This window comes from Narcine bancroftii, chromosome 1, assembly GCF_036971445.1.
Source record: "Narcine bancroftii isolate sNarBan1 chromosome 1, sNarBan1.hap1, whole genome shotgun sequence".
Lineage (NCBI taxonomy): Eukaryota > Metazoa > Chordata > Chondrichthyes > Torpediniformes > Narcinidae > Narcine > Narcine bancroftii.
In genome coordinates this window covers 389,258,371-389,271,974 of record NC_091469.1, presented here as the reverse complement: position 1 = coordinate 389,271,974, position 13,604 = coordinate 389,258,371, and the positions used below count along the sequence as shown (strand labels likewise).

The window sequence follows — 13,604 nt, the reverse complement described above, 5'->3', positions numbered from 1 at the left end:
TTTATATCGCAAAGATAAAAATACATAATCAATGTTTTGAGCCCTTCATAAAGATATGGAAAAATGTCACAGACATCCGAGATGCGTTAAAGGAGAAATTGTTTAGAGTGAGGACAGGTTCTACCAGGTGGAGGAGGGTGATGGAAGATGGCGACTAGTTGGGTCTCTGGTCCAGAAGGAAGCAAAGTGCTTTAAGACAGTGGTTCTCAACCTTTTTCTTTCCACTCAATACCATTTTAAGTTATCCCTATGCCATAAGTGGTCTGTGGTCAGTAAGGGATTGCTTAAGGTAGTATGTGAGTGGGAAGGGAAGGCTGAGAATCACTGCTCTAGACCCAATTGTTACTGAAATATTTTGCTTGAGAAAAATTGTAATTGGCCTATTTCCTTTGGAGTTATGAAACCGTGTACATAACAAGTCAATTAGGTATGATTAAAACAGTGGTTTTTAAACCTTTTCTTTCCACCCACATTTTACCTTAAGCAATCCCTTACTAATCACAGAGCACCTATGGCATAGGGAATGCTTAAAGTGGTATGTGATGGGAAAGAAAAAGGTTGAGAACCACTGCTTTAAGACCTTCTGTATAGGGATGGAGTTATAAATGGATGAAGATGAAGATTATGAAGATGAGCTGATCCAGTTTGGAGAATCTGGTCATTGAAGAGATGGAGGGCATGTGAGGTAGTACAGATGTAGGTGGGGAGAAAAGATAGAGTCAAGGTAAGATGTAATTAGTTCGGTGAGGCAATAGCAAGTGAAAACAATGAGTCTACCTGGATGGTTGGGTTTATTTATCTTGGATAAAAGGTAGAAACGAGTAGTGTGGGGATAGGAAACAATGAGTTTGGAGGCTGTGGGAGGGAGGTGACAAGGTTGGAGATGGTGTTGGAGATGGAGGCTTGATGAGCTGTGGTGGAATCCTCTGGAATGGCTAAGTAGGAGGAGGTGCCTGAGAGCTGTCGTCTGGCCTCAATAAAGTAGCGGTCAGTGTGTGAGACCACAACAGCACCACCCTTTTCTGCGGGTTTGAGGGATTGTTGCAGGAGGGCAGAGCAATTGGAGGAAATTAGATTAGATGAGGATGATGGAGCAACTTGGAATGAACAATTGATGAGGAGGCTTAATGGAGAGAGCAATCGGGAATGCAAGAGTAACCGCAGGGTTTTCCATAGCGTATCACATATTTTTGTGTTAATACAATGGAAAGTCAGAGTTTATAAATATATTGTTCATCAGCAAGATCCAGATAAGTTGTGGTTACTCTTAACATTGTGAGAAAAATGATGGGCATATCTTTGGTGTCTGTGATGAGGTCCCTAACTTTCCCTCAATTTGGAACTGATACCTTGTTTAGATGAAGACTTGGACATTATATCTTATTTACTTGCTGATGTGCTCTTACCGTACGCAAATCTGTTGATTTAAGTCTTGAAACTTTTTATCGACCCAAAATTCACAATCTGTCAGGGTGATTTCCAGTTCCAGTCTTTTTGCATGTGTGATTGCTTTCAGATGTCATTCCTGCTGGTCTGCCTCTAATTTCAAGATTGTGTTCCTTTGTTTTGACTTCCCATCACCAGATGAAATTATTTCACTGTATCCCCTCTTTTTGAATCTTTCTATCATGTTAAATGTCATGAATGTATAATTCCTTGAGTCATTTAATATCAGTTATGCTTATGCAATCTGCATTAATCATTTATTTATTTGAAGCTTAGTAAAAATTTTTAGACCATTTCTTTAACCAACTACCTTCTGAATCAAAGGCAAATGCTAGGTCTGTGGAGGCATGAAATTCTCTTTAAATTATGTTGCTCAGAATGAAGCTACATTGCACTATTAAGGAAATGATCAGATATATTCTGGTACCTCCGTTTCTTGTTACAGTGGATGAGCAATTTTTAAAATTGGTATAAAGTCAATCTGCATTTTCAGACAATCATGAAACAGCAATTGTTAATTGTTCATGAACATTAAATGAAAAGTAGCATCATTGATTACTCCACATAAGTGAAGTGATGCAATCTGGTAAGTACTGTGGATGTTAATGATTTTTTAAAAATGACTTTGCTGGCTGTTTTTCTAGTATTGTATCTCAGATGTAATTGGATTTGCAATTCTTGCAACATCCGTGTTGTCAATCCATCTTTGTACTAAACAAGTGCAAGCAAACTCCCGCTTATGATGATCTCCCAAAGTTTCACTCCATTGAACATGTGTTAAATATTCAGAACACATTGCTTATAACTAACATCAAGTGCATGCCTGTAGCTACAGTGTGGACAAAGAGCAGATAACATCGACGGAGTTTTCCTGTGTGCAATAAAAACGTTGGGGGTTCTATTTATAGGCTGGGTCTTCCAATACTTTACATTTACTGGGTCAGCATGTGTTGTACATGAACATTTGTGAATGTCACTGACCACTTTTTAAATTTTTAAAAAAAATGTTCACACTGAACCATATCAACTAAAATATATACAAACGTTTCTCATAAAATATACACAGTGGCATTTTCTCCCTTTCTCCCCACCCCACCCACCCTCCTCCCCTTCCCACCCCCTCCAAAACCAATAAATATTCAACATATACAATCCAATAAAACCATTAAACAATGGTTAAACAATTGTTAAAAATAAACAAGAAAAACGTGTCATCTACTTTTACACACTGGATCAAGTCGTTTTGCTTTCTTATCATTTTAGGGGGTGGAGGTCTGAGGCATCACTAGGTATACTATGATGTCATCTGCAAATCAGCTGATTTTATACTCCTTCTCCTTTATTTTTATCCCTTTTATTTTATTTTTTGTTCTTAACAGTTCTGCGAATGGTACTATTGCTAAAGCGAACAGTGAGGGAGATAATGGCATCCCTGCCTAGTTGACCTACTTAATTTAAATTGGTTCGATACATATCCATTTACTGTTGCCTTCGCCAATGGTCCATTATATAATGCTGTAATCCAATTAATATATTTTTCTGGTAGATTGTACCTCTGTAATACTTTGAATAAATAATTCCATTCTACCCTGTCAAAGGCTTTTTCTGCATCTAAAGCAACTGCCACTGTTGGCATCTTATTTCCTTGAACTGCATGAATTAAATTAATATATTTACAGACATTTTCCGCTGTTCATCTTTTCTTAATAAATCCAGTTTGATCTTGTTTTACTATTTTTGGTACACAATCGGCCAATCTGTATGCTAATAATATTGCTATTATCTTCTAATCTGAGTTAAGTAGAGATATTGGTCTAAATGATGCTGGTGTTAATAGATCCTTCCCCGTCTTTGGTATTACTGTAATTATTGCTGTCTTACATGAATCTGGCAAGTTTTGTGTTTCTTCTATCTGGTTTATTACTTCCAGGTGAGGAGGAATTAATAACTCTTTAAATGTTTTATCGAATTCTTTGGGAATCTATCCTCTTCTGGCGTTTTATTGTTCGGCAGTTTTTTTAATATATCCTGTACTTCCTCTATTTCAAATGGTTTTATCAGTTTGTTTTGTTCCTCTTCTTGCAATTTTGGCAGTTCAATTTTACCTAAAAACTCTTCTATTTTATCATCTTTCCCCTCGTTCTCAGTTTGGTATAATTGTTCATAAAATTCCTTAAAGTTATTGGGTTATATGTAATTTGTTTGTCCTTTTTCCTTGATGCCAATACAGTTCTTTTAGCTTGTTCTGTTTTAAGTTGACAGGCTAATATTTTGTGTGTTTTTTCTCCTAGTTCATAATACTTTTGCTTTGTTTTCATTGTTATTCTCCATCTTGTATGTTTGTAATGTTTTGTATTTTATTTTTTGTCCACCAATTCTCTTCTTTTTGTTATATCATCCCTTGTTGCTAGTTCCTTTTCTGTACTTACTATCTCCCTTTCCAACTGCTCTACTTCCCGATTCTAGTCCTTTTTCATCTAAGTTACATAACTTATTATCTGCCCTGAAATGAAAGCTTTCATTGCATCCCATAATATAAATTTGTTTTTCACAGATTCCATATTTATTTCAAAGTACATTTTAATTTGGCGTTCAATAAACTCTCTAAATTCCTGCTTTTTAAGTAGCATGGAGTTTAACCTCCATCTATATGTCCTTGGTGGGATGTCTTCCAGTTCTATTGCTAATAACAGGGGTGAATGATCAGATAGTAATCTAGCTTTATATTCAGTTTTCCTAACTCTCCTTTGAATATGGGCCAACAGTCCTTGAGTATGTTTTATGCCTACTTGAATAATATGAGTATTCCTTATCTCTTGGGTGCTGCCTCCTCCATATATCCATAAATTTCATTTCCTGCATTAATTTAACCATAAATTTGGCCACTTTATTCTTTTTGCTTGTCTTTTGTCCAGTTTTATCCAACATTGGATCCAAATTAAGGTTAAAATCCCCTCCTATCAATATATTTCCTTGTGTATCTACAATCTTCAAAAAAAATATCCTGCATAAACTTTTGATCTTCCTCATTAGGTGCATATATATTGAGCAAATTCCAAATTTCTGAATATATCTGACACTTTATCATTATATACCTCCCTGCTGGATCTATTATTTCCTCCTTTTTTTTTATTGATACATTTTTATTAATTAATATAGCTACACCTCTAGCTTTTGAATTATATGATGCTGCCATTATGTGCCCTACCCAGTCTCTCTTTAATGTATTATGTTTCACTTCAGTTAGATGTGTTTCCTGCACAAATGCTCTGTCTATTTTTTTCTTTTTTTCAGTAGATTTAATAGCCTCCTCCTTTTAATTTGGTTATGTATTCCATTAATGTTTATAGTCATATAGTTCAACGTGACTATCTCATATCCTGTTTACACCTCATTTCCGCTTCCTCACCACCATCATGTTCCCCATTTTCATCTCTCAGTTTTCCCTTTTTAAACTCAATGTATGACAACACATTTAAAACATAAAATACTCCAGCATCTCCCACATCTAATATTACCTTAACCCCAAATATTCCCCCCCACCCCACCCCTCCTCTCTGAGTTGCCTCTTATCCCTTGCTGGGCAACCACAACTCCCCTTTCCATTTGGATTGCGATCCTGTTCGCAAGCGTCAACTGATTTTGCAGTGACGGTTATTCTCTCCCACCCCAACCACCCTCCCTCCAGAAAACATTTTTTTTACACATAGAACAAAATTCTCCCTTTTTATTCCCCTTATTTCCTTCTTTCCCTTCTGTGGTGAATATCTGCCAACCTGCCTTTCTCCCCTCTGACAAGCCTTGCTGTAGTAACATGGCTGTGGATTATCTCTACTGTTAAGGAGACTCCCCTTGGATATAACTGTATTTGTCTTTCATTATTGTACCATGAGTTTCTGCTATTAAAAGCCATGATTATTGTTCGACCACATCGTCTTTGTCCACTTCATCAACTTGCACTTCACCTTCTCTTTCCCTTCTTTAGTTCTTTACATATACATTGTATTTACATCTTTATATATACTTTATTGCTGTTCTTCATCTCTTCATCTCTCCTTCTGTTCTGCAAGCGTTTTGCAAATTCTTGTGCTTCCTCCGGATCCGAGAACAGTCTGTTTTGCTTCTCAGGGATAAATATTTTAAGCACAGCTGGATGTCTTAACATGAATTTATAAATTTATAACCTTTTTTCTATAGGATTGATTTTGCTGTATTAAACTCCTTTAAAAGTTCAAAACTTATGTCTGGGTAAAAAAGTATTTTTTGACCCTTGTATTCCAATGGTTTATTATCTTCTCTAATTTTATTCCTTGCCCACTCCAGTATATTTTCTCTTGTCACATATCTCAAAAATTTTACTAAAATGGATCTGGACTTTTTATGTATCTGTGATTTCGGAGCTAGTGTTCTGTGTGCCTTTTCTATTTCCATTTCTTCCTGCATTTCAGGACCTTCGGGATCCATTCTTTTATAAATTCCTTCATATCTGTGCTTTCTTTATCTCCCTTCAGGCCCACTATTTTTATGTTGTTTCGCCTACTATAATTTTCCAACATATCAATTTTCTGATCTAACAACTCTTGTGTCTCTTTAATTTTTTTTATCACTTTCTTCCAATTTTCCTCGTCGTTTACTTCCATTTCTCGTTCTTCCACATTTTCTACTCTTTTCCCTATTTCTGTCATGACTAGTTCTAATCTTTGCATTTTATCTTATTTCATTTTTCTTTTAATTGCATTAAATTCTAATGACAACCATTCTTTTAATGCTCTCATTTGTTCTTCAAAATAAGCTTTATCTATATTCTGTCCATCTGTTTTACCTTCTATTTCTCTGTGATCTTGGTCATCTTCTTCCTCTTCTTCTGTGTCTGTATCTGTGTTTGTGTCTTCTTCCTCTCTTTGTATCTGTGTCTGTTTTGATTTTTCTGATGTGTTGCTTGTCTCACTTTGTCTGGCCTCTTCTTGCTTGGACTCTTGCTGTTGGTCCTCTCCTTCTGAGCTGCTCATCTGTTGGACCTCCTGCTGCTGCTCCTCTTGCCGTTCACGCCGTCGACTTTCTTTCTCACCTGGTACTTCACTCCCTCTCCCGCCACTTTCCTCATCTTCCAGCTGAGAGCCCTTGTGTCAGGCATCCCTCAGTTGGTCACGCCGTGATTGCCCGCTCCTGGGCTGAGCCCCCCTCCCGTCGGTGTTTTCCTTTACCTTAGATTGAGCACTGCTCATGAGCGACTCCTCGCGCATGCAGTTACGCACTTTTGTTTGGCTCAGAGAGCCAATTTTTGCAGTTCATCGGTCGGGGAGTCGTGACTCCGCAGGGCCGACACCAACCTCGGAGATCGGGCGCTCTTCGCCACCACGGCTCCCTGTTTCTTCGTGTAGGTAAGGCCTTCTCCTTTCTTTTCCGCTGTCTTTTCTTCTTTTTTTCCCGTTTTTACTTTTTCCTTCTTGGGTGCCATCTTCTTTCTCTTCTCTGCAACTTTATCTTTTATTTCTCATACTTTATATTTGTTGAACTTTGTCTTTTCTTGACTTTTTTTTCTTCTTTTCTGGAGAGGGCAGGTTTTACCCTACCGGCCATGACTCCATCACGTGACTCCTCCCGTCACTGGCCACTTCAAGGGTAACTTTTGAAATATTTCCTCGCGTAAATTTTTAATTAATGGAAATAGAAAATTCATAAATAAAGCCATAAAGTTTGAACTGACACTATTATGATTTTTGTGGAAAAATTTCAGTTTGCTATAGAGAGGTGGAAAGTATTCACAACTAATTTTACATAAGAAAACACAAATTTTCATTCTTACCTGAAAATTTAACTCCTCTTTGTTTCTTCAGATGCTTCCTAATCTGTTGAGTATATTCTGTAATGATGGATTTCCAGCAGTATTTTGCCTTATGATTTTCCTGCACTGCATCTTCTCTGGTTAGGTTTAATGGTTTTATCTGGAAGTTTATCATAGAACATTGCAGCACAGAAACAGGCCCTTCAAACCACATGGTTTAAATAGCCATTTTTTAAATTTCTTGAAATATTCCAGAAACTGAGAAATATTCAACATCTCCCCATTTTTAGGAATGGAAGAGCAATGCAAAGGTGCCCAGTAATCTTTTTTCTCTTATGCTGTTTGAACATAACCCAGTGTAAGCTTGGAGATGAGAAGCTCACCTTCTGACCAGACGCATCAAAATTCATGACTCAAATTCAAATTCAAATAAGCACTCTCTCTAGTTTGTATTGGCTTAAGTCAGTTCTGATGAAGTGATATTGACATGAAATTATACCTCACTTTTTCTTACTTTGCAGGTAATGCCTAATCTTCAGGTATCTCCAGTATTCTCTTTTATTTCAGATTTCTAACAACTACAAAATTGTTTTCCATGTCTCATAATTTTAGCATTGTTTACAGAAAGTCATGAGGCATGCAACCCAAGGAAACTCGGCTGCTTGGATTCGGAATTGGTTTCCCTGCAGAAAGCAGAGGGTAGTGGTCGAAGGAACATTTTCTCATCCACCCTTGCTCTTTGTAATTTTTATAATTGACTTGGACAAAGAAGTGGAGGGGTAGATAAGTAATTTTGCAGATGATACAAAGGTTGGAGGTGCTGTGCAAAGTGTAGAAGGTTACCACAGAATATAGGATGCAGAGTTGGGCAGAGAAGTGACTGGAGTTCAAACCAGATAAGTGAAATTATGCACTTTGGTTAATGGCAGAATTCTTAACAGGATGCAGGAATAGAGGGATCTTGTGATCCAGGTCCATCGATCCCTCAAGGTTGCCACGCAAGTTGACAAGGTGGTTAAGAAGCCATATGGTTTTCATTAGTTGGGGGATTGAGTTTAAGAGCTGTGAGTGTTGTGTTCAGTTCTGGTTGCTTCATTTATAGGAAAGATGTAGAAACTTTGGAGATGGTGCAGAGGACGTTGACCAGAATATTGCCTGAAATGGAGAACATGTAATATGAAGCAGCGTTGACGGAGCTCGGGCTTTTCTTTTTCGAGTGATGAGGGATGAGAGGTAACTTAGTCAAGTTTATAGAGATATACGAGATTATGAGGGCTGAAATAGGTGGATAGCAAACACCTTTTACCAGAGCGACAATCACAAATACCAGCGGACATCTGTTTAAGGTGAGTAGAGGAGATGTCAGAGGTAAGTTATTTTACATAGCGAGTGGTGGCTGCCTGGAATGCATAGCTTGCAGTGGTGGTGGAGGCTGGTACAATAGAGTGATAGGTATATGAATGCTAAAAAAAAATAGAGCACTTAGATGTGAGGTAGGGAAATAATGGATTGTTGTGGAGTAGATTGACATAACTACATTGTGGATTGAAGGGCTTGTACTGTAAATGTTCCATATTCTATGTTTATCCTTTCTGTCTTGTCCTCATTTATTTCCTTCTATTTATCCTTCAGACACCAGCTGTAATCTGTATGCCTTCATCCTCCTATTTGATGCCAATGCCAGCTGTATCATTCAGTCTAGTTTGGTCTCCACCTATTAAGATATTTTCTTTGTTCTTTCCATCCATTTTCCTTCTCTGGAAATTAAAAAAGCATCTTTGAGTTAAAATGTTTCCTGGTTCTGATGAAATTTCATAGCCCTAAAACATTAATTCTGTTTCTCTCTTCAGAGATGCTGCCTGACCTTTTGAATATTTCCAGCATTTTTCTATAATCACTGGATGCACAAGTCAAGTTTATTGTCATCTGATTGTATGAGTACATCCCGACGAAACAGCGTTCTCTGATTCTCAGTGCAAAACATGTAGAAACAACCAGACAAAACACATATGAACAATGCACATGCAGGACAAGTATTTCATCAATAAAAATAAATAGATAAATATTGTTTTGTATATATGAGAGTCTCGAATGGTTAGGGTGAGCAGTTCCTTTGGTCGTTTAGCATTCTCACTGCCCATGGGAAGAAGCTGTTCCTCAGCCTGGCTTTTATGCTCCTGTATCTTCTCTGACAGGAGCAGCTGAAAATGCTGTGTGCAGGGTGGAAGGGATCCTCCGAGATTATGCACACCTCTTCAGGCAATAATCCCAGTAGATCATATCGATGGGGGATGGGTGGGGAAAGGGACAATCCTGTGATCCTCTCTGCCACTCTTATAGTCCTGTGGATTGACCTCCGATCCATTTCTCTGCAGCAACTATACCACACTGTGATGCAGTCGGCTAGAACATTCTTGATAGAGCTCCTATGTAAGGTTGACGTAATGGTGGCCAGTAGCCTTGCCCGCTTCAGTCTTCCCAGGAAGTGCAGTTGCCGTTGCACCTTCCTGACAAGTGAGGAGATGTTGAGTGTCAATAATAGGTCACTAGTTAAGTGAACCCCAAGGAACTTGGTGCTCTCCATTTCCTCTACTACAGAATTGTTTGATGTTTAGTGGAGGGTGTCCATTTCTGGTCCTCTTGAAGTCCATGATTATGTCCTTCATCTTGTCCAAGTTGAGACTCAAGTTGTTATTCTTGCACCATTCTTTTGAGATTTTCCACCTCTTCTCTGTAGTGCGACTCATCATTGTTGCTGATGAAGCCAACTGTGTTGTGTCATCTGCAAATCTGATAACGCTGTTGGAGCTGGATCTGGCAATGAAGTCGTGGATCAGTAGTGTGAACAGGAGTAGGAAGAGCACATAGCCCTGAAGTGTGCCAGTGTTCAGTATGAGAGTGCTCAACGTTCTGAAACTGACCCGGACAGATTGTGATCTTTGTGTTAGGAAGTCCAGGATCCAGTTACAGAGAGGAGTGTTACAGCAAGGGTAATTTCTCCATCAGCCACTGGGAAATAATCGTATTAACTGCCAAGCTGAAGTGGGGACGCAAATTGATTTGGGGGTGTCGATCATTATTGATGAAATATACTGTACTACATAAGATACCATGACACATAAATCTCTATACTGTACATACACATGTCTAAATACCATAGTTAATAAAATGTAAATACATGTACTATACATAAAAATATACATACACAGGTAATAATAGAATAAGACTATATGTGTACTGCAATATGATGGCCTTGGACATATCTGCGATCAGATGGTACTCGATTGGGTGCAAATCGAGGTATGTCTGTATTGAATGATATGTTAAATCTCCTCACACTTCATAGAAAGTGTAAATCTTTGTCATTAACCTGAAGTTTAGAAACTCCAGTTTGCAGTAACTAATTATTTTTGGTTTATTTATTTGAGTTATTGTTTTCACTTTTTTAGGGCGGAATTTTGAATTTTGTAGGTAATTTGACGCTCCCAGTAATTTCTGAGCTCCGAGCCAAAAACAGTGATGTACAATGATATATATACCTGTACAAGCATTTCCATAATCTGTATTGCCTGACTTAGTTGTATTCTGCACTTGTTTCTATAGATGGCAGACTTGAACAGCCCTTGTCCTTATTATCTGCATCAATGGATAAAACAATGATCCTTTGGGCTTTAGATGAAGAATCTGATGTATGGTTAGAACAGGTAAGCTTTATTTTAATGCTGGTTTCCTTGACAGTAAATTGACAAATGTTATGCAGCAATTATAGTTGACATCAAATTATTGATCAGTAGACAATTCCAATAAAAATGTGTGATATATTTGTCAAATCCATTCATGTTTCAAAAGCACAATGTATCAAACCAATTATATTTAATCTTTTTATTCCTTTAAGTACTGGTGTCATTTTCTTCTGCCACAAGAGGGTCTCCCTGATGTTATGCATTGGAAGGACATGACTCCAAGGCAAAAGAGTTGGTGTGATTTTTAAAAAAAAAACTCTGGTCTGGAAGGGAGTTTCCCTTCGTTGTAAAAATTTGGCCCTTTCAGAACTATAAATGCATTTCAAATTATGCACATTTAAGTACTATTTGTTTGGGAAAAATAGTGTCTTAATCTGAATTGAACTTCCCTTTTGGACCAGTATTGGAGATGGAAACAAAAATGGGAATGGGTGTATCATCTTCTCAACTGCACTTATTACTCAAGTAGGTCATGACTGATTGACACCAAATTTGTAGCACCTGTTGTTTGGAATAGGTGTTCTTGGTTTCAGAATCAGAATTTATTGCCATGAACAAATCATGAAATTTGGTGTTTTATGGCAGGATCATAGTGTAAATGTTCATATAAATCACCTAACAAAAAATAAATAAAAATAGGTCATGAAAAGTCAAAGTAAGGCAGTGTCTTTGGTTTATTGATCATTCACGAATCTGATATCAGCAGGGAAAAGCTGTGCTTGCGCCACTGAGTGCTTGTCTGTATGTTCTTGTATCTTTTTCCCAATTGTAGCAGAGTGTAGAGGGCATGGCCTAGGTGGTAGGGATCCTTGAGTGAGGATAGAGGTTGCTTTCATAAGACACCATCTCTTGTAGATGTCCTTGATGGAGTGAAGTCTGGTGCCTGTGATGTCGCAGGCCAAGTTAACAACCTTCTGGAGTATTTTTGTGTCCTGAGCATTGTCACCTCCATGCAACCAGCCATGGTATGCTACACTAGCCAATTGCTAAAATTGGAATTTTTAGCAATTTTCGGAAGTCTGCGGTGACATACCTAATCTCAAACACCTCACAAAGTGCAGCCATTGGAGAGCCTTCATTGGGATTACATTGATATGGAGGCTCCAGGACAGAGGTTCCAGGATGGATCCTCAGAGATGTTGACATCCAAGAATTTGAAGTTCTTGACACTCTCCACTACTGGGCCCTCGAAGGGGGACTGGATCATGTTTTCCTGCCTTACTCCTGAAGTCCACAATCATCTCCTTCGTTTTGCTAACGTTGAGAGAAGGGTTGTGTGCATGACACCACTCAACAAGCTGATCTGCCTCCCTCCTGTATGCTTCCTCATTGCCAACAACTGTGGTGTCACTTGCAAATTTGTAGATGACATTGGAATTGTGTCTGGCCACACAGTCATAGGTATATAGTGAGTAGTACACATCCTTGTGTCGATAGTCAGTGAGGAGGAGACATTATTTTCAATTCTTACTGACTGTGGTCTTCCGATGAGAAAGTCAAGGATACAGTTGCAGAGTGGGGTGCAGAGGACCAAGATTTGGATCTTCTTGACCAGAATTGAGGGAAAAATGGTGTTGAAGGCAGAGCTGTAGTCGATGTGAAATTGCCTCTTTTTTTAAAATCCAGACATCAGAGGGCACAGTTTTTCCATATATAACCTTACCTAATTTAATTCTCAAGGTCCATCAGCTGGATCTTTCCTTGACTGTTCAAATTTATAAGAATGTTAATCAAGTTAATACATCTTTCCATTGACTCTATCACTTCAACCTTGTAATCCTGTATGTCTTCCAGTGCTTTGACCTCAGACATAAAATAGCCCTCCCAGCCATGTACCTGTCCAAATTCTTCTTAAATTATAAAATTGAACCCACATTCACCAATTCAGCTGGCAGCTCGTTCCACATTCTCACTGCTCTGTGTGAAGAAGTTCCCCTAATGTTCCCCCTAAACTTCTCCCCTTTCACCCTTAACCCATGTCCTCTGGTTTGTATCTCACCTATCTTCATTGGAAAAAGGCTACCTACATTTACTCTGTCTGTACCACTTGTAATTTTAAATATCTCTATCAAATCTCCCATCATTCTCCTATGCTCCAGGGAATAAAGTTTCCAAACCTGTTTAACCTTTTGCTGCAACTCAGCTCCTGAACTCAGGGCAACATCCTAGTAAATCTACTCTGCACTCTTTCTATCTTATTGATATCTTTCCTATAGTTAGGTGACCAAAACTACACACAATACTCCAAATTTGGCCTCACCAATGTCTTGTATAGCCTCCACATAATATCCCAACTCAAATACTCAATACTTTATGAAGGCCAATATACCAAAAGCTCTCTTACAACCCCATCTACCAGTGACACCACTTTCAGGGAATTATGCATCTGCATTCCCTGATCCCTCTGTACTACCGCATTTCTCAGTGCTCTACCATTTACATTGTATGTCCTTTCTTGGTTGGTCCTTCCAAAATGCAAAACCTGATATTCGTCAGCATAAAATTTCATCTGACATTTTGCAACCCATTTTTCCAGCTGTCCAGATCCCTCTGCAAACTTTGAAAATGTTCCCTGCTGTCCATAATGACTCCAATCTTTATCTGCAAACTTGCTGATCCAATTTACCACA

At 38.3% G+C, this 13,604-nt stretch overlaps 1 protein-coding gene across 1 annotated transcript in view; it reads left to right on the top strand.

The window, feature by feature from the left end:
• The window catches only part of elp2 (elongator acetyltransferase complex subunit 2), a 197,616-nt gene that overhangs the window by 61,410 nt on the left and 122,602 nt on the right, over positions 1-13,604 (top strand). The window contains exon 10 of the mRNA XM_069913639.1: positions 10,835-10,935. Coding sequence (XP_069769740.1) covers positions 10,835-10,935 — 101 coding nt within the window. The remainder of the gene's footprint in view (positions 1-10,834; positions 10,936-13,604) is intronic.